General features: G+C 49.1%; 1 protein-coding gene across 2 annotated transcripts in view; it reads left to right on the top strand.

Moving 5' to 3' along the window:
- The first annotated feature begins 5,916 nt into the window (after nt 1-5,916).
- Nucleotides 5,917-25,868, top strand: part of PITRM1 (pitrilysin metallopeptidase 1) — a 42,011-nt gene continuing 22,059 nt past the window's right edge. Inside the window, exons 1-13 of one of the 2 annotated variants that reach the window (XM_059183688.1) lie at nt 5,917-6,051; nt 8,165-8,267; nt 10,389-10,495; nt 10,789-10,940; nt 11,447-11,561; nt 11,636-11,732; nt 12,901-13,061; nt 20,401-20,527; nt 20,812-20,900; nt 21,705-21,833; nt 22,433-22,546; nt 22,776-22,872; nt 24,011-24,145. In XM_059183688.1, coding sequence (XP_059039671.1) covers nt 5,999-6,051; nt 8,165-8,267; nt 10,389-10,495; nt 10,789-10,940; nt 11,447-11,561; nt 11,636-11,732; nt 12,901-13,061; nt 20,401-20,527; nt 20,812-20,900; nt 21,705-21,833; nt 22,433-22,546; nt 22,776-22,872; nt 24,011-24,145 — 1,479 coding nt within the window. In that variant the 5' untranslated portion in view covers nt 5,917-5,998. Of the gene's footprint in view, nt 6,052-8,164; nt 8,268-10,388; nt 10,496-10,788; nt 10,941-11,446; nt 11,562-11,635; nt 11,733-12,900; nt 13,062-20,400; nt 20,528-20,811; nt 20,901-21,704; nt 21,834-22,432; nt 22,547-22,775; nt 22,873-24,010; nt 24,146-25,868 lie in introns of those variants that run through there. The other variant, XM_059183689.1, reaches the window with a different exon arrangement.

Genomic DNA, 25,868 nt, shown 5'->3' with positions numbered 1-25,868 from the left:
TGGGATCATGACCTGAGCCGAAGGCAGACGCTTAATGAGTGAGCCACCCAAGCACCACCACCCCCAATCAATCAGATGATCTTAAAGAGATTATCTTGGATGATCTGGGTGGGACCAACATAATTACAAGGGTCCTTAACTAGGGCAGCAGAAGACAGAAGCATCAGAGACCGAGAAATGGCATTGGGAGAAAGACTGGGCCAGGCTTTGCTGGCTTTGAAGATAGAAGACACGATCATGAGTCAAGGAATGTGGGTGGCCTCCCCAAGCTCAAAAAGGCAACAGACATTCTTCCTGGAGTCTGCCGGGAAAGGGCAGCCCCTTCACGTTTCTTTTAGCCCAGGGAGACGGGTACTTCTGACCTCCGGAACTGTGAGATAATTAACTTGTGCTGTTGTAAGTCAAAAAATGGGTGGTAATTTTTTGTAGCATCAATGGGAAATAAATACAAACACATCACATTGTTTATTAATTCCCTGTTTGGGGGAAATCTGATGTGTCCCCTTCCCCAGAAAGCCTTCTCTGAGCCAACATTTGCCAGTAGAATTTTCGCCTTTGCCCGCTCAGTCATTTCCCACTTATTTGTTTGCAACCTGTGCAAGACCAGAAGTTCCACAAAGTGGGGACTATGTTTTTAGTCTCTGCCTGAAGAACTAGTTTCTAAACTTTTTTTTTTTAAGATTTTATTTATTTATTTGACAGACATCACAAGTAGACAGAGAGGCAGGCAGAGAGAGAGGGGGAAGCAGGCTCCCTGCCGAGCAGAGAGCCCGATGGGGGGCTCGATCCCAGGACCCTGGGATCATGACCTGAGCCGAAGACAGAGGCTTTAACCCACTGAGCCACCCAGGCACCCGAGTTTCTAAACTTTTACCCAAGTTTAGTAAAAGTTTAGTCGCTTTTGGCTGCAGCTTAGTCGCTTATCCTAGGAGTCCAGTAAATATTTATCCAACCAGAGTGATTATGGACCCATTGCATTCCTCCCTGGAAACCATTTAGAAACATATCATAAAGTGTTTTCAGTTTTATAAAATGACTTGTCCTATGAAAAGAGGTAACCCATGACCACAGAACAGATAACAGGTCAAACACAGAGCCCGGACCTGAATATTGCAACCAGCCAGCTGAGCTGTGGGTGAGTCACAATAGTCATTCACAAGGAAAGAGTAGCATTTGGGTAGCAGATAAGACATCAGAAACAGACAAAATGATTAGAACATGCGCAATGACTAGCCTTGACAAAGAAACATTTGAGGAAAATAAACTTGGACTTTGGAAGTCCCCAGAGTTTTGTTTTCCCTCTTCATTTTATCCTTTCTACCTGGTGATGACACCCTGTCCGCATGGCCTTCCCCCAACTACTCAGTAAAAGCCATTCCTTCCTGGTGTGAGTTTCAGTGAATGAGCATTTGCATTTTAAGCATTTTGCTCAATTTGGAATACAAGTCTGTCTCCTTCTAAAGTATTTCAGGCAACAGTAATGATGTGCTAAGGGCATGATGCAGGTGGAGGTCCTTTCTCTGCCTGGGTTCCAACCCTAATTTGCATCTTGGGGGATGGGGGTCCAGATTTATTCCGCAATCATTTTAATCTCAAGGATTTCTCTGCTATGGAAGCAGAAACAAAATTCAAAATCATGTGTATTAAAAGCTTAAGTGAGAAAAGTAAAACTTCTAACTCCTTTGAAGAAACATGATATCACTATGGCCTTGGGGTAGGTGCAGACTGATTTGAACGAGCAATTGACTTTTTCCCATATAAATTATAAGATTCATTGAGTCTGTTCTCCGTGACCTACTTCTAGGTGCCTATTCCTGGCTCTCTTTATATTCCTTTAGACTCTTTGACTCTCTCAGTGCTAATATCAACACACTGTCTTATTTCTTATAGTTTTTTATAGGCTTATAAAAGTCCTTAATAATAGGACTTGTCTTAATAGCTGCTAAAATAAGTTTCCCACATTGTCCTTCAAAACTCCTTTGCCTGTTCTTGAATCTTTTCTTCTTCATCTGTATTTTAGGATCATTTTGTGCTCCTAATCTATTGGGATTTTTATTGAAATTGCATTGCAATTTTTTAACAAAGAAATGACATCTTTATCACACTGTGTTTCCTATCTATGAATATAGACTGTCTTGCCCTCTATTTAGTCTTCAAAAATTTCCTTTCATTAAAATGTTATGTTAGATCCATAATTAAAATCTCCTTTCAATTTGTTCAACTCAAATGGGAGTATATGTTTCCCACTCTATGAGAATTTCAGTCTACATCTAGCTTTCTTTCCCTTACTAATCTGTGCTATACACGGATGAAAGATAATGCATGTCCCTATTTTTATCATCTGTGTAGTATTCAGTTATATACTGTGTGTGTGCGTGTGTATATATATATATATATATACTGTATATATACTGTGGTACTTAGTTATATAATGTGTTATATTTTATTTAAGAAAACTCTTCTTGGTAGACTTTAATGTTATTCAATATTTGCCATAGTTGAAAATCCTGCAGAGAACCTTATTACTTATAGATCATTGTGCCTTCATGAGAATAGAGCTGTGGGGTAATTCTCACAAAGTGTGATTTCTGCTAAAAGAGTACACTCACTTAAATTTTGCATAAATTGTACCAAAGTGCTTTCCAAAAGGTAAATAGAGAGGCAGAGTAGCACTTAGTCCTAGAACATAAAAGTACCTGATCTCCATAACTTCACTAGTCTCACTGGTCTTAGATTTTATTCAACCATTACATCTGATAGATAAAATAATATTTCATTGTTATTTTGATGTTCTTTTCTTCAATTATGATTAATCCTGGATTTCTTTCACATACAAATATATAAATTTGTAAGGTCTTTGAAAAATTATTATTATTAATATTAGAGGCATTAGGCAAGTGAGATCACAACATCCTAGATTTTCTGAACCAACTGTTCAAAACATCTGAAGTCAAAGTACATTCAAGCGGAGAGCTTCTCTCCGTCAACAGTAGCTATCAGATAGCATACCCAGAAGCAGAAATGGACCCAAAATCTGTCAAATTAATGTGAGTTTCTTAATGGGTCATTGTAGAAAAAAATAAAGCTGAAGTCTGGAGTTGATGCTATACCAACGTCACAATTAAGACCCGAGATAACACAACTATGGGATCTTAGCATTGAAAGTTAATGTGCAGAAAATCACAGGCTTGTTTTTATGAGTTCAGCAGAAAAGATGAAAGGCTTGTATGTAACTCAAGGTGGCAGAGTTCAGGTTGGTAAGTAGGTGACGCACAATTTATTTCTGTTGAATGAAAAACAGTGAAAATGAAATGAAAATGAAATGAAAAACAGGGCTAGGTTTCAGTATGGGGACTTCTCCTTTCTCCATGTCATTAGCGGTTTTCGTTGACATTTTATACATTTCTATAATTTCATAATTTTAAGGTTGAAGGCGCTGAGGTAATCCCTTATCTTTACCAACAGTCATCACTTGGGGATTATGATAGACTCAGGAGAAAGGATTTCCAGAAAGTATGCATTGTGTCAGTGACATGCAACCCTGAACAGCACATTTTGTATTTTCCTTCGGGAGGTGGAAGAACCTTAGCTTCTCTGCATTAGTTGGCTGGGGCGGCCATCACGAAGTACCACACACCGCATGGTTTAGAACACCAAGTTCATTGTTCATCAGTAGACAAATTCCTTGTCTCTTTGGTCTGGAAGCCAGAAGTCTGAGATTGAGCTGTGGGCAGATCAGTTCGGGGAATCTTCTCCATGCTTCTGGTGTATAAGCAATCCTCGATGCTCTTTGGTGTATAAAAGTATCATCCTGATCCTTGCCTTCATCGTCACATGGCCTCCTGTACATGCCAGAGTGTCCAAATATCCCCTTTCGATAAGGACACCGCTCATATTCTAATGGCTTCATTCTCATTTCATCACCTCTATAAAGACCCTACTTTTTAATGAGGTCACAGCTTTCTGGGGAGACGTAATCTAATCTGTAACCCTCAAATATTCACTCGATTGCTTTTCTACATCCCAGAGAGCAGCCATTCTGATTGGTGCTCATCTTACTAAAACAGTGTTTCATTATGACACTGGATGTGTTTTTGAACATGGGATATTGCATAGAGAATTTTTTATTTTTAACTTCACCATTTGAAATGATTTTTAATATATGTCAAGATTACATATAAGTGTTAAAATTATACTGGGTGCTGTTCAAACAATTATTTATAAACTCTTAGTATGTGTGTGTAGGTGGCCATCAATGAGGTTGTACGCTGTGGGAACATGGCAGTAAGTGGCAATTACCAGATTTACACAGCATCTGTCCCTTCAGAGAGATCAAAATACTCTAACTTCCGGTGCTTATTTCCCTAAACACTCAGTTGGGTTAATCACACCCAGCTGTGTCTGCAGGATCACAGGCCTGCGATGGTGACTCCGTAACACTGATCACCCAGATTCCCCCAGGAAGGAAGGTTCATGCAGGGAGTGTGTTTGTATTAGTGGCTTCTTATCATCACCTCTCTTTGTGCTGGTTCAGCTGGCTTCTCCTCTGGATGAAGAGGTACTCAGTTACCTGCAGAATCCATGGTGCCGTGGAGAGTTTTTTGGAGACTTTTGGAGGCTTTTCAATGCGACATCACCCTCTGCATCGCTGCCCCAGCACTTATATATTCAGACAGAAGGCACCTGTCTACTTAGAAGCCTTTCTTTAGAGCCCAGAAGTTGGGGCAGGCAGGGGTTTGAGTCTGTCTGCACTAGAGGGCCTGGGGGATGAAAGAGGGAGAAAGAAAAGAGAGGCCCTGAGACTCTGCAGACAGACGTGGGACCAGGCTTCTCCCCACTGCTGCAGTGCTCAGGGGTGGTTAATCCCAGATGCCCTTCGACCCCACAGTCTCAGTGCGGGCCCACCCGCATGACCTGCCCTCCTGGAGCCTGTCTTTGCGGTTCAAAAAGGGCATGTGGGTACTGTGGACAGCTTAGAAGTGTGCAGTCTTCCCAGACACGAGAAGCAGGCGGGGAAAGCGGTGAGTCAAAACACCCCTGCAGGTGCTTGGAGACGTCCTGCGTTTCCCTGGGGACATTCTGAGCGGGACCATTCGTAAGGAGGGTGATATCAGGGTATCCTGCCGACCCTGGAAACCACACCAAGCCCCAGAGCCAGGGGCTGAGGAACCTGGCGTGCCCGCACCCCCGACCGACGTCCTTCGCTGTCACTCAAGCATCCGAGACCTGCAGGCATTGCCGCGACCACGGACAGGTGCAGGCTCAGGATCTCCTCCAGGAGAGCGACAGGCAGCTCACCTGGCCAGCCCGAGTCCGCCCCATCCCCAGGGAAACCCACTTCACCTGAGTTGGCCCGCCCCTCGCCGGCGCAGGCCCCGCCCCTCGCCCGCGCAGGCCCCGCCCCTCGCCCGCGCAGGCCCGCCCCTGCACAGTCTCCGCCCCTCGCCTTCGCAATCCCCGTCTCCGCCCTCACAGCCCCCGCCCCTATCCCTCAGAGTCCCGCCCCTCGCTTTCGCAGTCCCGCCCCCCCCCTCGCGAGTCCCGCCCCCCGCCTTCACTGTCCCTTTAGCCCTCCCCTGAGCAGTCCCGCCCCTCGCCTTCACAGTCCTCGCCCCTTCCCTGCGCAGGCCCGCCCCTACTGCGCACGCCCCACCCCATGCACGCCCCGGACTCCGCCCTCAGCGGCGCCCCGCCTCGGGCTCCGCCCCTCTCCGTGTCTGCCGGGGCTCCGCACGCAAGCCCCGCCCCTGCCCTGCTCCTACGCTCCGAGGCGCGGACGCTCCGCCCCCATCGCCCCGCCCACCCCGTGCCCAGCGGCCTTCGAGTTCCGCCCGGCCGCCTCAGGAGCCCACCCTTTTCCCCGCCAGCCTATTAGAGAGAGCGTCGCCGTCCGCGCTGACCAATGAGAGTCGCGGCCGGTGCGTCACGCCCCCCCGCGCCCCCGCGCGTGTGTCTGGGTACGTAAAGCGGCGACCTCAGGCTGCTGTGGTCACACGCCATGTGGCGCTGCGGCGGCTGGCTCCCTGGCTTCGTGAGGCGGCTGAGCGGCGGGTGAGACGCGCGGGAGCGGGAAGGGCGCAGAGGAGGGAGCGCGGCGAAAGGCGTTACGGGCGGCCTCGGCGGCGGGGGGATCCCGGAGGCTTCGGGGTCGTGTCCCGGCCCGGCGGTGCCGCGCCGCGGTACCCTGCTCTGGACGCCCCCGCCCGGGGACCCCCGACGCCCCCGCCCGGGGACCCCCGACGCCCCCGCCCGGGGAACCCCGACGCCCCCGCCCGGGGAACCCCGACGCCCCCGCCCGGGGAGCCCGGGCTCGCGGCCGCCCCTCCCGCAGCCCAGCCCGGGAGCCTTGCGGACGGGTCCCGTGCCACCGCGTCCCCGCCCCAGGAAAGGAGCCCCTGTCCGGGGCTCCGGGCTGGCGACTGCGGCCCGGAAAGCCCGTGGGCGGGCGGGTCCCGGCCCAGGGAGCCCCGCGGCGCCGCGGCCTCAGCGATCCCGGAGTGCGTGGCCCCGTGTGCGGTCGTCGGAGGTGCATTCCGGTCCGTGTCGTTGAAGGAGTCGCCGCGGTCGCGGCCCGCGCAGCCCGTGCGGTGGCCGCGGCCCTCGGACGCCCGAGGCGCTGTCGGGCCGCGGCGTTGGTCACGGACCCCGGGAGGCGTCGCGGCGGCGGCTGCCGCGGCCCCGACCGAATCCGGGCGGCCAGGAGCGCGCGAGCTTCTGCGTGACGAGGTTCCCGGAAACAGACCCGACCCAGCCGGGAAGGGTCGCACGCGGGGGCTGCGGGGAAGCTCGTTCCCGGCCGATGCACGGAGCCGAGCCCGGGTCACGGGGCGTGGGGCCGCAGCCCGCGGAGGAGCCGCGGTGCCCTGGCGGGGCCGGAGCTCCGCAGCGGGGCCCCGGGGGTGCGGCCGGCGCCCGAGGCGCTGTGGGTCCGTCTTCCCGCGCGGCCGGCCCGAGCCCTGCCGGGGGGTGAGCTCGGAGCGCGCGGTCCCGGCCGCCGACGGCTCCCGGGCGCGCGTGGCCCGCAGGTGCCGGGTCGGCGCGCATCTTCCTCCGAAGCCGTGTGTGTGACGCGCAGCCGCCTAGACACTCGTTCAGGCGCGTCCCACAGCTGGGGGAGTGTGTCACCACGTGTCGCCGGCTCCCCTCGGTGGCCCGGACCGTCCCTGAGTGCACGTCCTCCTGCGCGTCTCCCGCGTTCTCCGGAGACCCGTGCGTGTGGGCGATCGGCTCCAGCGCGGAGCCCGCGGCGTCCCCGCACCGCGCCCCAGGGCCCGCATCAGCCCCTTCTCCACCGAGTCTGGTCCGACTCTCTTTCCCTCCTTTGCGCGTTTGTTTCTTATTCCGCGCGCGCCATCTCGCTCCTGTCACTCGGCCCCGGCCGTGCCGTCGGGTTTCTTTCTGTTCTGCCGTCTACGTGCGGTCCGACAGCCCCGTTCCCGATCTCGGACCGGACCGGGCCTGTCGTGCGTCTTGTTCCGGTTTCTGTGCGGCGTTACGGGACCCACCTGCTTGCCTCGCGCGCTCCTCGTCCGGCCAGGTTTCTGGAGTCCCGCGTTATCGGTCTGAGGTCGGTCGCCCTGGTTGCTGGAGGTCGGGACTCCCGGACTGCCGCCAGCATAAAGGCTGTGTGCTGGCTAAGGCTGCGTGCACGTTCCCCAGGGCGCACACGTGTGCAGGTGAATCGTTGCTGATGTAAAGGACGCCACGTGTTATTCCACAGTTACTGTTTGCACCAAGTGCAGTTTAGGCTTTCCTGGCAATGACAGATTTCTTTCTTTTTACCGGTTTGGTAGAAGTGTAATGGGAGTTCACTGTGACACTGTACGGAGACAAAAAATCATTTTAACATGAGAGTTTGTATATGGGTAAGGAAAATCGGTATCGTAATTAGAGTTCTTTATGAGCATTTACACATAACAGGCTTCGAATATACAATTATTAGATGATATGAAGCTTTAGCTGAGTAGAGATAAAGATCATAAAATTGAAAGAACTTAACTAAAGAGTCCAGAAATCAGTTTTCTGGAATCTGTAAATGTAAGTTTTAATTTTTATTGGAAATGTCTTGATCATGTGAAAATGTTTTTGTGATGTTGCTCAATCACGTTAGCCCTGCAGAGGTCCTGCAGCAGCATCTAACCTCCGTTCCTTTCCTCCCGTGCAGCAGTGCCAGCCCCCGAGCGCGGAAGACCAGGGACGCTACCGCCTGTGAGAGGGCACAGCAGTATGAGGTGGGCGAGCGGATCCATGGGTTCACCGTGAGCCAGGTGAGCGCGGCCCACCTGGTTGCCCAGCCCAGAGCCCAGGGGAGTTGGCATCTCTGTCCCAGGGCTTGGCCCACCCATAGTTCACAGCGTGGGCTCTACTGAGCGGAGTTTGCAAGTGAAAGAATTTCCTGATTCTTAAATAAGGGATTCCAAGAACTGAACCCCTTGAAGCCTAATGTCTCTAGATTTTAGAAAGTAAGTCACACACATTGAGGTTTGTGCGTCCACACACGTGGCTGTTCACTGCGCTAAGACGGCCCCCATCTGTGCGGGTCACGTTTTGCCTAGCACCTGAGTTTGCACCACACACAAAAACTTGGTTTGTGAGCTGAGTAAGGAGCTTGTGAGCCTGTACATTCACAATGTTGTTTCTTTTTCTTTTAATGCAGTAATTGAAATATATGTATTTCACATCACTGACTAGCTGTTAGCTTCAATGCTGTAGATAACACTCTTTTGCTATAGATAACACTCTTTTTTTTAAATATTTTATTTATTTATTTGACAGAGATCACAAGTAGTCAGAGCCGCAGGCAGAGAGAAAGGGGCAAGCAGGCTCCCCGCAGAGCAAAGAGCCCAATGCGGGGCTCGATCCCAGGACTCTGGGATCATGACCTGGACCGAAGGCAGAGGCTTTAACCCATTGAGCCACCCAGGTGCCCCTGTAGATAACACTCGTAGCAGATTCAGAAGACAGGCGGCTCACAGTCCAGAAGATACAAGTGCAGCTACAGTACGAGGGGGGACATGAGGAACGTCTCTGTCTCTGGGGAAGCTCCGAGACCAAGAGAAAGACAGGAGGAGAGGGTGCTCTGCTGGGTGGGGAGGTCTAGGGTCAGGTTCGTGGAGAACGGAGGAGTGTGTAAGTGGAAGACAGAGGCCTGGATGTGCCCGTGGCAGCAGTCTGTGCTGGGCTTCTGGAGGGCCGGTTAGCTTGAGACGGGGGACTCAGGACACTGGGTGAAAGCACGTGAGCACGTGTGAAGTCCCTAAAGGCCAAGCAGGGGAGCTTGGCTGTAGAACAGTGACTGTCAGGGAGGACCTCAGAGCTGTGTTTCTGTGTTTTCGCAGCATTACAGAAACTTCGGATAAAGCATGGTCCTTGTTTGACCAGTAGTTCCCGTGCAAGAGGTTAGGAGGTGGACGTTCACTGTGTGAACTGATTTTAAATACAATTGATCATCTCTTACAAAGTCAACTCTTAGCTATAGATAATTTAACACTTGTAAACTAAGCAGACATTGCAGCCCTCTTTAAGCAATGTCATTTGCATAGAAGGCCCCCACAAGACGGTCGGACACCGAGTTCTAATGTTGCCCCGCTGGTAGCTTGCTTTGTAAGCACAGACGAGATACCTTCGCAGTCTCTGAAGAGTGGGGTTTGATAAACAGTGTGGCTGTCGCAGTGATGCACTTTTGTGATTGAAGGGGAGAGGACCCTGGCGTAGTGGGACGATACGGCACTTTCTAAGGGCCAACAACCCCACAAGGTCTCGGGAGGCTTGCATAGCTAGGAGACCACTGTCCAGGGGTCAGGATGCTTTGTTTGTACTGGAGGTGATTTGGACCCTCCCAGTAGGAGCAGGTAAGGTGATACCCCGGCACACCCCGGGGCATTCCTCGGAACTGCAGCAGCCAGGTGAGGCACAGTCAGTCCCAGTCCGTGGGCCCGCTCCAGCACCTGCCGGCATCCGGAGCTTCCGTGCCGTGACGTGCGGAAAAGGAGGCCGGCTGCAGGCCTGGCAACTGAGAGCAGGGCTCCTCTGGCGCAGCCTGATGTGAGAGCTGGGGTCTGCGCCCTGTCTCACCGTTCCTCCGAGCCTCAGCCTTTCCGTCTGCAGATGGAAGTGAGGCTCCCCCGCCCCCGGGTTCCCCAGGAACCACTCACAGACTGTGTAGCCGATAACAGGTGTGCAGAAGACTAAGGCACCCAGGATGGTCATGTACATGGGTCTTACTTGGCCCGTTTGTGAGATTCAAGGTTTAAACAAGGTAGTTTCTGCTGACGTGTCGGCTCCCTGCTGTCACCAGATGCACAGGCCAGGGCCTGCGGTGTGACCATACCTGTGTCGAAGGCCTTCCCATCTGAGTTCAGCTGCTCGCGTGTTTCTTGTTCATGCAGGTAACGGCCATCCCTGAGCTGTCCCTGACCGCAGTGAAGCTCCACCATGATGGCACAGGAGCGAAGTACTTGCACTTGGCCAGAGAAGACACCAACAACTTGTTCAGGTGTGTGGGCATCGCGAGACGCGTCCCGGACTGGCTCCACCTAGAATGTCTGCCAGACGTTAGGCAGCTTAAGATCCCTGTTTGCACGCATTTTAGTTTTACTGACCACATCCCGGAAAACAAAGGAAAAGGTGAAATGAGTTTATGTCCTCAGCTGCCTAGAGTAAGAGCTGAGTCTGAATTAGTGATTTTCTGCGTTGTGGGGGGAGGCTGTGGCCGTGAGCGGCAGGGCAGGCGGGGTCGGACTCGGGCGTCCGCCTGAGCCTTCACCTGCTTCTCCCGTGTGGCCGCAGCGTGCAGTTCCGCACCACCCCCACGGACAGCACTGGCGTCCCGCACGTGCTGGAGCACACTGTCCTGTGTGGCTCTCAGAAGTACCCGTGCAGAGACCCCTTCTTCAAGATGCTCAATCGGTCGCTGTCCACCTTCATGAACGCCTTCACAGGTAAGCGGGCGTGCGCGGCGGCCCGGCCTCCTAGAGGCCAGAGCAGGTGCCCTGTCCTCTGGTCTGCTGCAGAGCTGCTGGAAGTGGAATCCTGCTCGCGTTGTAAAAACCAGTTTTAGGGAAGAGGTCTCTGATCTTTTTCTGGGCAAGATCAAATTAATAATCCTTTGGAAATCTTGTTATGAAATTTGAGTTGGGCACCACATGTGAACATGGTGGCCGCGGTATTTGAGTTGATTTCCAGGAGCTCGGGCAGCGTGGGGGCTGCTGCTGGATGTAGAGAAGTGCCCAGGCCTCCAGGTAACTGGTGCACTCTGGCCGCACCCGCGGGTCAGGCCCGCTGTGTAGGTGTGTAAGGTCATGGCTGGCTGGGGCCCTTCCACGTACGCCGAGCCAGGCCTGCCCAGGACAGTAAGGGTTCAGGGTGGGGGCCTGGCATGGGACTGGATGTGGCTCATTCCTTTGGGAATCTGTCGAATTTTTAAAATCTTTTCATTTATACCCAGCTAGCGATTATACTCTGTACCCATTTTCCACACAAAATCCCAAGGACTTCCAGAATCTCCTGTCTGTGTATTTGGATGCAACCTTTTTCCCATGCTTACGGGAACTGGATTTCTGGTGCGTAATGATTAATTGATTTGGACATTAGTATTAGAGTTATTATCATTCTGTAATTACTTATCATTATTTAGGCAGGAAGGATGGCGACTAGAACATGAGAATCCGAAAGACCCCCAGACACCCTTGACCTTTAAAGGAGTCGTCTTTAATGAAATGAAGGGAGTGTTTGTGAGTTTGTTTGTTTTTCTTCCTTTTTAAAACTGTTACAAAGATCTTCGTAAAATATCGGGATGTAAATTGGTCTGGGAGACAGCGGATATTGTTTTATGTCATTTGATAAGCTTCTCATGTCAGAATTGTTGAGCTAGCCCGAGACAGTGCAGTGAGCACCAGCTATTGGACAGTAAGAGGGCCACAGTCTCATGGCAGGTGGCAGCTCTGGAGCTGTGGGGAGGGACCCCGGGCATGTGGTCCGTGGAGGTCTGTGAGATGAAACTGTTAACATGACAGTGATAAGACCTTGTCTTTTTTTCTCATTCAGGGCTTTCCCCAAGCCTGTGTTACATGTTTTGTAATACTTTATAGGATACAGTAGCAGATAGTGTACCGCGCTCGTTCCTTAAGCCAGACATTAAGGAGATTTGCAAAATGTGCAAAGCAGTGCTGTTCTGCTCAGTAATATTTCTGATTTGTTCTGAGAAAGTTTCCAAAAAAATATTTGTTAACATTGATGGGTTAAGATAATGAGTGCATAAGTAATGTTTTATAAGGTCTCAGCTTTAACTTCTAATGTGGAAAAATTACGTGTACACACACACCTGTGTAATCAGGAAACCCATGTCATCCAAAGCTCTTTGGGGGCCTCGCTGATATTTCAGAGTAGGAAGGATCTTGAGACCCGGCAGTTTGAGAACCTCTCCGCTGGGCCCATCCGCCCAGCTCCTCTGACTTTGGAGTCCTGCCCTGACATATGGGGCTACTCGATTGGGGCCTCCTTTCTTCCAGCACCTTCTGGAAACTCAAGCTAGAGTGACCGCTCTTGCTCCAGGAGACTGTGGGACCCTCCCTGCAGCTCAAGGACAGGGACCCTTGTGCCTGTTTCCTTGGTCTGCGCGTTCCCTCCCCCGCCCTCAGCTGCGTTTTTGCTGGTGGCCCACGCTCACCGCACAGAGTTTTTCCTTCTCCTGCGAGCCCCCGGGTCTCTGGGCCCCGCGGAGATAGTGAAGGAGCGGCGCGCTCTGTTCGGCAGGATCCACAAGGACCACCTTGCTTTCCACTGCGCAGTTGGAACACAGGGTGTCACGGGTGTGCGTCCAGAATGTGAGTAACTTGTTGCACCGTAACGTAGCAGGGGGCCTTGTTTTTCATACGCGTGTATATTTGTTTATCTTTGAAGACGGACAACGAGAGGATATTCTCGCAGCACCTTCAGAACCGCCTCCTGCCCGACCACACGTACTCCGTGGTCTCCGGGGGTCACCCGCTGTGCATCCCAGACCTCACGTGGGAGCAGCTCAAGCAGTTCCATGCTACCCATTACCACCCCAGTAACGCCAGGTAACACTTCCTCAGGGTGGGTTGATTGAGAGTAGGCTCGTTTGCACACACCGAAGGGCACGGCTTCCCTCATGTGCGGCAAAGAATTGTTTGCAAAGATCTGTGTGAATTTAGAGCATTCTCGGCCTGGCGGATTGCCTCTCTCCTGTGGGTGCTCTTTCTGAGCATCTGCAGCAGGAACTTCTGTCCCTGATGGGGACGCCGCCTCCCGAAGGAGGAGCCGTGCACTCCCTCCCTGCGCCTCCACTTTCTCGTGTCTAACACGGAGCGCGGGCTGCTGCCCCCTCCTGAGGCTGCCCCGGGACCCGGAGAGCTCGTGGTCTCGGCCAGGGAGAGCTCCGGAAAGGGCGGTTGCCCTTCACTGAACCTGGGATACTTGCCTGGTGACCGGTTCCTTGTTGCAGGTATTACTAGTAGTAAAACAGCAGTGTGTGTATTTATAGGTCAAACACTGATGGAAAATCAGCTTTTCAGGATTATTTTAAATGTAAAAGAACTCAACTATTGGTTATGAAAACTTTGAAGCATACTGAAAAATACAGGGCCTAGAATAATGAGCTTCATACCCACACCACATAGTATCCGTCGTCAATATATTTTAAAGGAAATTACCGTCATCATGGTGGTTTACCTCTAATATTTAAATTCGTGGCCCTGAGGCATATTTTGTGACATGATACCATATTCACATTAAACAGACACGTGCGTGAAAGCACCTACTCCTTATTGCAAATACAGATTTTCCGTAGTCCCCAAAGTATGTTTGATCCGTGTGAGGCCCATATATTCTGTAAACTCTGTTTTTCTCCCTGTAGACACAGGCCATCACTGGGTTGGTATTCTGGCAACTTTGGTTGATTTATTATTTTTTTTTCTTTCTTTAATGCTCAGATTATTTTAGCTGTGTCCCAAGGGAATTCCTTTAAGCTCCTCTTGTCTTCTGTTGTCTTAGTTTTCAGTGACTGGTTTCTGTGCCTCCAGCCCCAAATCCAGGCTCCTCCTGCTCTAGGTTGGTAGCTGCTTCCTTCTCCAAGGAGTCCTGTGACCACGTACAGAGGCATTTAGAGACCAGTGTCTGTCCGGATGCCAGGGCTGCTACTTGTTATGGGAACGCCACTCTCTAAACCATCGAGTGGACATTTTTAAAGGATCCTTAAGATAATAGCTCCCGAGGTCAGGTGTGTTTATTTTATTGGGATATCACTGATATACAGCATTGCTAGTTTAGGGGTACAATAAAATGATTTGGGTCGTGTATACACTGTGAAGTGCTCACCACAATAAATCCAGGTAACCCTGTCACTGCACATAGTTAGAAATGGTTTTTTCCTTACGATGAGAACTGTTAAGATCTGTTCTCTTCGTAACTTTTAAATATATGATCGCTGTTGTTAACTACAGTCACCGTGCTGTCCGTGCTGTCCCCGTGACTTACTCAGCTTGCAGCTGGGGGCTTGCAGCCTTTCTACCCATTTCGCCCACCCCTGCCGTGGCAGCCACCAGTCTGTTTCCTTATCTTGTGTCTCAGCTCCAACAGCAGCGTATTAAAAGGAAAAAAAAAATCAACTGTGTTGTATCCTCTTTTCCCTGGGTGGATAACTGTGTTGTCTCAAAAATGTGTGATTTGAAATTTGTAGCCTAAGATTGCACCCCTGTCAAGAGTTTTATAGTTTTCAGAGTACAGGTCTTTCACCTCTTTGGTTGTGTTTGTTCCTAGGTTGGATGTTTTTGGGTTTTTTTGGTGCAGTTATGATTAGAATTGTTTTCTTTCCTTTCCTTTTTTTTTTTTTTTTTTTTAAAGATTTTATTTACTGGGGCACCTGGGTGGCTCAGTGGTTTAAAGCCGCTGCCTTCGGCTCAGGTCCTGATCCCAGGGTCTTGGGATCGAGCCCCACGTCGGGCTCTCTGCTTGGCAGGGAGCCTGCTTCCCTCTTTCTCTGCCTGCCTCTCTGCCTGCTTGTCATCTCTGTCTGTCAAATAAGTAAATAAAATCTTTTTTTTGATTTATTTACTTATTTGACAGAGGGAGACATGGCGAGAAGGGGAACACAAGCAGAGGGAGTGAGTGAGAGAGAAGCAGGCTTCCCGCTGAGCAGGGAGCCAGATGTGGGGCTCGATCTCAGGACCCTGGGATCATGACCTGAGCTGAAGGAAGATGCTTAACAACTGAGCCCCCAGGGGCCCCGGGATTGTTTCCTTCATTTCTCCTTCTGCTGCTTCATTATTAACACATAGAAATGCAACCGCTTTCTGCGTGTTGATTTGTATCCTGCAGTCTTACGAATTAATTCAGTTCTAGTAGTTTTTTGGTGGAGTCTTTAGGGTTTTTTGTACATAATATGTCGTCTACAGTGAAAGTTTAAATTCTTCCTTCCCAATTTGGATGCCTGGTACTCGTTTTGCTTGTCTGCTTGCTGTGGCTGGGACTTGCCGTGCTGCAGTGAGTAACAGTGACGAGAGTGTCGTGTTCCCGACCCGTAGGAAAAGCTCTCCGGTTTTCCCAGTTGAGTATCATGTTAGCTGTGGGTTTTTCATAGATGGCTCTTACTACCTTGAGTTGTTTCCTTTAAATCTGCATTGCTGAGGGTTTTTATCATGAATGGATGTTGTACTTTGTCAGATGTTTTCTCTGCCTCTTTTGAAAGGATCATAAGGTTTTTATCCTTCCTCGTACCGATGCAGTGTGGCATGTGGGTTGACTGGTGAGTGTTGAACCCTTTGCATCCTGGGAATAAATCCCACTTTATGGCATCGAATGACTATTTTAAATATATTGTAAGATTCAGATTGTTAATGTTTTATTGAGGATTTTTGTATCTATGTTCATCAGAGATGATGGCTGTGGTTCTGTGTGTGTGTGTGTGTGTGTGTGGTGTCTTTATCTGGTTTTGGTATCATGGTAATGCTGACCTCATAGAATGAATTTGGAAGTTTTCCTTCCTCTTCTGTTTTTTGGAAAAGTTTGAGAAGAATAGGAGTTAACTCTGCTGTGAATGTTTCATAGAATTCACCTGTGAGGGGCCCCTGGGTGGCTCAGTGGGTTAAAGCATCTGCCTTTGGCTCAGGTCCTGATCCCAGGGTCCTGGGATAGAGCCCCACGTCGGGCTCTCTGCTCGGTGGGGAGCCTGCTTCCCTGTCTCTCTGCCTGCCTCTCTGCCTACCTTTGATCCCTCTCTGTCAAATAAATAAATAAAATCTTTAAAAAAGAAAAAAGAATTCACTTGTGAGGTTGATTGGTCCTGGACTTTTATTTATGGGGGTTGATTACTGATTCAATTTTGTTTCTACTTATAGGTCAGTTCAAATTTTCTATTTCTTGCTGATTCAGTTTTGTTGGTTAATATTTTTCTTGGAATTTATTCATCTTTTCTAGGTTGTCCAATTTGTTGGCATATAGTTTTTCATGATATCCTTTTATAGATGTTTGTATTTCTGTGATGTTGGTTGTTAGTTCTCCTGTTTCACTAGTGTTTTTGTTTATTTGGATCCTCTTTTTGCCAGCCCCAACCCTTTTTTTTTCCCCCCATGAGCCTGGCTAGAAGTTTTATCAATTTTATTGATGTTTTGAAAGAACCAGCTCCTGGTTTCATCTGTCCTACTATTTTTTTTTTTAGTTTCTCTATTATTCATCTGTGCTCTCGTCTTTAATATTTCCATCCTGCTGCTGGTTTGGGGTTTTCCTTGTTCTTTTTCTAGCTCCTGTTAGGTGTAAGATTAGGTTGTTTGAGATTTTTCTTGCTTGTTGAAGTAGGCCTGTATTTTAGTAAAATTCCCTCTTAAAAACAATTTTGCTGAGGGCGCCTGGGTGGCTCAGTTGGTTGAGTGACTGCCTTCAGCTCAGATCACGATCCCAGACTCCCAGGATCGAGTCCTGCATCAGGCTCTCAGCTCCAAGGGGAGTCTGTTTCTCCCCTCCCTCTGACCTTCTCCCCTCTTGTGCTCTCTCTCTTCCAAATAAAGAAATAAGATCTTTAAAAAACAAACAAAAACAAAACCCAAAAAAAACAACACTTTTGCTGCATCCCAGAGATTTTGGACTGTTGTGTTTTCATTTCCATTTGTTTCCATGTATTTTTTAATTTCCTCTTTGATTTCTTGGTTGACCCATTGATTGTGTAGTAGCATGTTACTTAACCTCCATTTATTTGTGGTCTTTCCAGATTTTTTTCTTATAGTTGATTTCCGGTTTCATAGTTGTGATCAGAAAAGATGCCTGGTATGACCTTTTTGAATTTGTAGAGACTCGTTTTGTGGCCTAATATGTAATCTCTTTTGGAGAATATCTATGTGCACTTAATGAGAATGTGTATTCTGTTTTAGGGTGGAATGTTCTGGATCTCTGTGTTAAGTCCATTTGATCCAGTGTGTCATTCAACACCATTGTTTCTTTATTGATCTCCTGTTTAGGTGATCTGTCCAGTGATGTCAATGGGGTGTTAAAATCCCCTATTATTGTTGTATTTTTGGTTAGTTCCCTTGTATTATGAACTGTGTTGTGTATTTGGGCGCTCCTGTGTTGGGTGCCTAAGTATTTGTGATCACATCTTCCTGTTGGCTCCTTCCCTTCGTGATTATGTATGTCCTTTGTTTCTTGTTGCGGTCTTCGCTTTCAGGTTTATTTCATCCGGTGTAAATATTGCTACCCCAGCTTTCTTTTCGCTTCTGTTTGCATGAGAACTGTTTTCCGTCCCTTTCAGTCTGCAGCCCTCTTTAGGTCTGAGGATGGATCGGTCTTGTGTTTTTAGTCCGTCACCCTGTATCTTTTTTTTTTTTTTTTTTAAAGATTTTATTTATTTATTTGACAGAGAGAGATCACAAGTAGGCAGAGAGGCAGGCAGAGAGAGAGAGAGAGAGAGGAGGAAGCAGGCTCCCCGCTGAGCAGAGAGCCCGATGCGGGACTCGATCCCAGGACCCTGAGATCATGACCTGAGCCGAAGGCAGCGGCTCAACCCACTGAGCCACCCAGGCGCCCCACCCTGTATCTTTTGATTGGACCATTTAGTCCATTTATATTCAAAGTAGTTATTGACAGGTATGGACTTAGTGCTATTTTGTTCCTTGCTTTATGGTTATTTTTCTGGTTTTTCTCTCTTTTCCCTACTCTCTCCTCTCACCGTAAGTTGTTGTTTTAGTGCCACACTTAAATTCTTTTCTGTCTTTGTTTTTCATATCTGTTAGTGGGTTTTGGTGTGTGGTTACCATCCGGTCCGCATGGGCTGTCTTTTGCGCGTGGCAGTGTCTGGTTAGCTGACGGTTGCAGGTTTGTCCCCATTCCCCGCCGCCAGGGTTCAGGTTACGGTGTCACACTTTACATCCTTTTATGTTGAGAGACCCGTGAGTAATTTTTACAGGCACTTACTGCTTTGTGTTTCCTGCCTTTTTCCTCTTACTAATGGTCTTCTTTTAACATTCAGAGTCCCCATGCACATTTCTTGTAGGGCTTATTGAGTGGTTATGAACTTCTCAAACTCTTGTTTGTCTGGGAAGCTCTTCATCTCCTATTCTGAGTGGCGGCCTTGCTGGATACAGTGTTCTTGGCTGTAAATTTTTTCCATTCAGCTCTTTGCTCTGTCATGTCACCCCCTTCGGGGCCTACAGTGTTTCTGTTGAAAAACCCACTAATAGCCTCATTGGGTTTCTCTTTTACCTAACTTTCTTTTGCTGCTTTTATAATTCTCTTTATCACTGTTTTTTTGCCATTTTAGTTACTCTATCTTGATATGGACCTCACTAGATTGGCTGCTTGTGGGGGGTCAGACTCTTTGCCTCCTGAATCTGGATGTCTGTCAGCTTGCTTGCATTAGGGAAGTTTTCAACTATCAATTCTTCACATAAATTTTCTGCCTTCTTTTCTCTCTTTGCTTCTGGAATCCCTATAAGGCAAGTGTTCCTGCGCAAGTGTTGGCATTTTGCGTGGGTCTTCTGCTCTTTTCCCGAGTCCAGTGAGTATCTTTATGGCCATCACTTTAAATTCTCTGTCAGGCATGTGACTTAGCTCTGTCGTGCTTAAGTCTCTTGCGATTTTGTCCTGTTCTTTCATTTGGACCTTATTTCTCTGTCCCCTCATTGTGGCTCGCTCTCAGCGTCTGTTTCCGTGCATCAGGAAAGTCTGCTGTGTCCCCTGTTCTTGACTGTAGGGGTCAGTGTTTACAAGGTGGCGGTGGTTCTCTGCCAGAGGAGAAGCAAGGCCACTGGGGAGACCGAGTTGGGTGGGGCGGCCTGCAAAGCGCCCGTGCACAGGGTTTCAACAAGGTGTGTGCACGTCTCCTGCTGGAGGTGACCAGCCGCCACCCACCGGGACCGAGCCCCTACAGGATGTGTTTTGGGAGACGCGGTGTTGGCCAGGAAGGCCCTGGTCCTCTGTGGGAGGGGACCCGCTGCACTAGGCTAGGGCAAGCCTGGGTGCAGGGGTGGGACACGTAAGCAGGTTAGCTGGTGAGCGCTGGTGCCCGGCTGGTTCCGGCAGGTGGCTGTCTTTATGCTGCGGAGCAGGTTGGGAAATGGTGTCATTCGGCTCCTTTGTTCCTGGAGGAGTCTCCCATCATCTCTGTCCCTGTGGGAAACTCTGCGATAGGAACCCACTCTCCCTCCTGTGTGCCCCTGCCTTTTTCAGACTGCTGCTTCTGCGGCGTATGTCCCTGGGGTGGTTGCTGTGCTGTCTCTTTCAGGGAAGAAACTCCATTTCCTGTCCCCCTCCAGGTTCTCCCGGAACAGAGCCTGCTGATCTTTATTTTATTTTTTAAAGATTTTTATTCATTCAGGAGAGACAGAGACAGAGGGAGGTAGAGGCAGAGGGAGAAGCCTGAATCAGGACTTGATCCCAGGACCCTGGGATCATGACCTGAGCTGAAGGCAGAGGCTTAACCGAATGAGCCACCCAGGTGCCCGAGCCTGCTGATTTCTAAAGTTCGAGGTTTAAATACCACTGGTTGTAAGAACTCATGAAATTTGGCCCCTCTGGTTTTCAAAGCCAATGTTACGGGGATTTATGTTCCTATGTGGGCTCCCTGGTGTGACCCGCTGCTTCTCTCCCCCTACCCACGGGTCCCTTCGTCCAGCAGACAGCGCCGTGGTGCAGTTAGCCCTCAGCCACTCTGACCTTCCCACCCTCTCCAGGGCGGTCTCTTGTGCACATTTAGTTGTGGGGTTTGTTCTGCCGGAGTTTGGGTTGTTGTCTGGGTTATTTACCCTGATGGAGCTGTTACCTGGTTGTATGTGTGGGAGGAGGTGAGTTTACTCTCCTGCCCTGCACATCCTCCATTTCATACAGAAAGCCATCCGCACTGATTTCTCATTTTGTAAAACTAAGATCGACTAACAACTTCTCTGAACGTTTCAGGTTCTTCACTTATGGCAATTTTCCATTAGAGCAGCATCTGAAACAAATTCACGAAGAAGCACTGAGTAAATTTGAGAAGATTGAGCCAAATACTGCGGTGCCAGCTCAGAAGCCTTGGGATAAGCCAGTGAGTTCCCCATCTGGAGAATAAGCAGTGTTTTTACTTACTAAATCCATTGAGATGAAGACTCGAATTGTGTATTTGTGTATTAGTGATAAGATTTTCAGATGTGGCCTCTGACTTGAATGTAAAAGCTTCTTACCCCTAAGGAATGGTTACTTATTTGAAAAGAAACTTTAGTGGAAAGCATCTCTTGGACCACTTTGTGCCTGTGTGGGTAACTCACTCTGGGGCAAACCCAGTCGTTCGTACTGTGCACTGACTTAATAAAGTATCATGTCCTTGCACAGAGGGAGTTCCATATCACATGTGGCCCGGACTCCCTGGCTGCGGGTTCCTCTGGACACACAACCGTCGGGGTCAGCTTCCTCTTACCAGAGTAAGTGTCCGTTGTGAAGGGGGGAAAAGTGTCTTTGCTGGGTTGGAGGTGAATTCTCCACACTTAACGGCTCGGTGGTTAGGGTGTAGGAGCTGAGCAGCTGCTGGACGGCAGGGAACATGTTAACATCTGGGATGATTTGGGGTAATTGCCTTTAGTAGCTACCCAGGAAAAAAAGTAACTTCTTACTTCTTAAAGCTTATTTCTGTGGAGAAAATGGGACAGCTGTTGATACTTATGGGCGTGGGATGCCCCTAAGCGCGAGAAGAGCACAATGAACACGGGTTTCAAAACAGCGTATGACCACGGAGCTCTGTCGCCAGAGCGCTGTGCACACCTGCGGGCGCGTGGGCGGGCGGGCATCCTCGGCCGGTGCGCGGCAGACTTGGCTGCCTCAGTGGCCCTGCGGCTCCACCGACTTCCCCATCTCCTCACTGCTATTGTCCGTGTGTGGACAGTGCCCTGTGACTGGGGTGACCCAGGTCAGAGTGCTCGGCACCCTATGATGGGTTGACATTCGACATGCTGCCAAGTCAACTTGATGCTTCGGATCCCCAAAGTAGTCTAGCGTATGAGAGCTTTGCAAACCAAAAGCAAAACTAACAAACAAAAACTAAAAAACAGTTTACTCTCTTTTTTCCACATACCTTAAAACAAAGGTTAAAAAGCAAGCATTTGCAGAACGTCTGTTTCTTTGGAAATAAATGTGTCGATTTGGTAGTGATTTTAATGATTTTGAAAACACAAGGCCAACGGTTTTCATTTTTCTCTCCCCACCGGCCCCTGCCACGGTTTTAAATGAAGCATCACTGATACGTTTGAAGCCTTCACGTTAAACCTTCTGTCTTCACTCTTGATCAGTGGACCCAACTCCCCCTTCTACAAAGCATTAATTGAATCTGGACTTGGCACAGACTTTTCTCCTGATGTTGGGTAAGTTTCATTAGTCGAACAGATCAGTGGTGTTTGCAGTTGGGGCCAGTTTTGACGTCGACAGTATGTTGCTACACCTGGGGAGGGTTATTGGCCTCTGCTAGATGGGGTTAGGGATGGAGAATGCTGGAGACCCCACAGTCACGGGATAGGTCCCCTGCTGCCCCAGCACAGAGCTGTGCCCGAGAGTACTGGTCCAGTAAAGCTGTTTTTGATCCCTTGGAGGGCACATTTGGGAAAAGAAAGAAGAAAGATAGCTTGTCCACGATCTGAGAATGGCATACAGCTGCCTGCTTGAAAAGCCGGGTTGTTAAATATTCTTTCAAATCTTAAGATTTTGTAAAGCTCAGCAGTTTTGTTTCTAGATTTAATTTAGCCATAACTCTAAACTGCACTGATTTTTAGAAACGTGAGAAGGACAGAACGTAATTGTGCCCAGTTATGTCTGAGGACTCGGCCTCTGTGGCTTTCTCCTGGAAGACTTGCGAGGCTGGAGTGTCCGTAGCTCTGCTCTCTACAGTATTGAGTCTCTGAGTGAAGCATGTGCTGATGATGGAAGTTGCTGGAATTCTGCCATGTGACCCTTTTGTGTAATGTAGATACAACGGCTACACGCGGGAGGCCTACTTCAGCGTGGGCCTGCAGGGGATCGCGGAGCAGGACACCCAGGCCGTCCGGGACATCATCGACAGGACGATCGAGGAAGTCATCGAGTGCGTGTGGCTTGCGCTCTGCAATCTTGACGCTGTGCTGACACTGTCCTCGCACTGTCCTCGCACTGTCCTGACACTGCCCAGGGAGGCACCCACTTCCCGTGTTTGGCTGTCTCTTTACCTCATAAAACACACGTTGTTCGCTTAGACCTATTTAAAGATTATCTCTGCTGCCTCGTTGCACAGGGACTGGTTTCCTTTTTAACATCTGTGTACTCTGTTCCTTTAGGAAGGGGTTTGAAGAGGACCGCATTGAGGCTCTCCTTCATAAAATCGAAATACAGATGAAGCATCAGTCTGTCAGCTTCGGACTCAGCCTGACGTCTGTATGTAATTTCTCCTCTGTCTTCTTCCGTTTGTCCTTTGCTTTCTGCTGTGATCGTTGGGTCCTTGATAGCACTGAAAACACAGGTGGGCATTCATAGTGCCTTTCGTTTGAACCTTGAAATTTGTGCTGTTTTGGGTCTGATACAAATTTACTTTTAATTTAATTTTATAATACATCTAATACATCTTGTCTTTTTACCAGTGCAATTGGCTTTCCGATATCCTTTTTTTTTTTTTTAAAGATTCATTTATTTTAGGGAGAGTATATGCAGGGAGGATGGATAGTGGGAGAGAGAATCCGAAACGGGCTCCGCAGGTGTGGAGTCTGATGGGGCTCCATCTCATGAGCCTGAGATCATGACCCGAGTCAAAGCCAGGAGTCGGACGCTCAACTGAGACCCTGGGCCCCCTGATATCTTGTGTTTTTATATGGGACACATTCCTGCAGAGTATGCATGAGTAGAGATTTGTAACTATAGATATGTTGGTAATTATATTTCCTAAAAAAATTTTTTTAATAATTTTTCTTTTTAAAGATTTTATGTATTGATTTGAGAGCGAGAGAGACAGAGATAGCAAGAGAGCGCACAAGCAGGAGGAGAGGGAGACGCAGGCTCCCCGCTGAGCAGGGGGCCGGATGGATACAGGACCCAGTCCCAGGACCCTGAGAGCATGGCCGGAGCCGCAGGCAGACGCTTCATGGACTGAAGCAGCGAGGCGTCCCTCCTTAAAATGATTTGAAAACCTGTGCTTCACTTTGTCAGAGAAAAAACAGACTTAAAATTCCCTAACCAAAATATGATTTAATTTTTGTTACAGTCGTCATGGTACTTTTAAATACAGAAACAGATGGGCGCCTGGGTGGCTCAGTGGGTTAAAGCCTCTGCCTTCAGCTCAGGTCATGGTCTCAGGGTCCTGGGATCGAGTCCCACATCAGGATCCCTGCTCAGCAGGGAGCCTGCTTCCTCCTCTCTCTCTGCCTGCCTCTCTGCCTACCGTGATCTCTGTCAAATAAATAAACAAAATCTTTAAAAATAAATAAATAAATAAATGCGGAAACAGAGATCTTAATACAATGTTAGGTTTGAGGTCCAGGCTCTGGTGTAATGTGCGTGGCGTGACGTTCTCGCTTTGTAGTACATCGCCTCCTGCTGGAACCATGACGGGGACCCCGTGGAGCTCCTGCAGCTGGGGGATCAGGTGGCTCGGCTCCGGCAGTGCCTCAAGGAGAACCCACACTTCCTGCAAGAAAAAGTAAAACAGTACTTTAAGGTAAGCAGATGGGAGAATTTATATGAATAAGTGACGTGTTTCTTAATGATTGATTAATGTATTAACAAATTTAGCTCATTCTGATGCAGTTTGGCTTTTTATGTGAATATGTGAGTCGTCTTTTATATATGAAGGTATCGTGCGTGTGTATTAACAGAGACATCTGTAGGCGTTTTTATTCTGTTTTGTTGAAAGAAAGATTAATTACATCGTCCACCCCTCAGTTTTCGGAAGGTTTCGACAAGAATTGTCCACTTGTCGTTACATGATTGGTGGGACTCACCCATGAAGAAATACATTCCTGGGATTTCTTCACTGGGAGTGTTTCGCTTTCCTTTTCCGCGGCTGGGTCAGTGCCTCCCTGAGTCCCTGGTCTCTCCGGAGTCTGCTGCGTCCTGGCCCCTCAGCCTCGGGAGGTGCCGCAGCTGTGCGCGTCTGTTCGTCCACGTCGTGCCGGTTGCCGTCGGCTCTTCCGAGAACTCCCTCGTGTTCGTTGCTGTACTGTCCGCGCTCCTGTGCCCTGGTCCACGGCCTCGTTTAGTCGAGTCTCCCTTTTGTCTTGCTGTATGAGAAGGGTTGGCACTTTGGTCCATCTGTTTGAGAAAGTCTGATCTGTGATGTGATTTGTAGGTGCTCTTTGTTCCGCTAGCTCTGGGTTTGGCTTGATCTCACTTCTCCTTAGTGAGGGTGTGAAGACCGGCTACTCACGGGTCTTTGTTTTTGATACAGGAATTCACAGTGTACGTGTCACTCTTCACGCTGGTCTTGTGGGGTCCTGTAGTTTTCAGTGTGTTCTGTTTGCAGCTTCATTTGTCTCGAGGTATTTTCTAGGATCCCGTTACTTACTCTTTAACCTGCTGGTTGTTTAAGAATGTGTCACTTCCAGCGGGTGCCTGGGTGGCTCAGTGGCTTAAAGCCTCTGCCTTTGGCTCAGGTCATGTTCCCAGGGTCCTGGGATCGAGCCCCGTATCGGGCTTTCTGCTCATCAGGGATCCTGCTTCCTCCTCTCTCTCTCTCTGCCTGCCTCTCTGCTTGTCATCTCTGTCTGTCAAATAAATAAACAAATCTTTAAAAAAAAAAAAAATGAATGTGTCACTTCCATATGTTTGTTGATTTCTGGCTTTCCTTCTGCAGGCCTGCCTTGGAGATAGCACACGCGTGGTTGCTGAGCCCCGCGATAAAGCAAATACTGCAATAAAGCAAGTCAGATGAATATTCCGGTTTCCCTGTGCAGATGAAAGTTGTGTTTACACTATACTGTAGTGTGTTAAACGTGCAATAGTATGAGGTCTAAAAGAAAAAAGTACACATCTTAGTTAAAAAATACTGCTAAGGGGCGCCTGGGTGGCTCAGTGGGCTAAGCCGCTGCCTTCGGCTCCGGTCATGATCTCAGGGTCCTGGGATCGAGCCCCACATCGGGCTCTCTGCTCAGCAGGGAGCCTGCTTCCTCCTCTCTCTCTGCCTGCCTCTCTGCCTACTTGTGATCTCTGTCTGTCAGATAAATAAATAAAATGTTTAAAAAAAAAAAATTAAAAAAAAAAATACTGCTAAAAAGTGCCAATCATCTGAGCTTTCAGTGAGTCCTAATCTTTGCTGGTGGGGCGTCTTGCCTCGATGTCGGTGGCCGCTGCCTGATGCGGGTGGTGGCCGCTGAAACGGGGGCGGCTGCCGAGTTCCTTAAAATAAGACTCTGGTGCACTTTGTGCAGCGACTGACTCTGCCT

The sequence above is a fragment of the Mustela lutreola genome, chromosome 8 (assembly GCF_030435805.1).
Source record: "Mustela lutreola isolate mMusLut2 chromosome 8, mMusLut2.pri, whole genome shotgun sequence".
Classification (NCBI taxonomy): domain Eukaryota; kingdom Metazoa; phylum Chordata; class Mammalia; order Carnivora; family Mustelidae; genus Mustela; species Mustela lutreola.
This window is presented reverse-complemented; position numbering and strand designations above follow the sequence as displayed.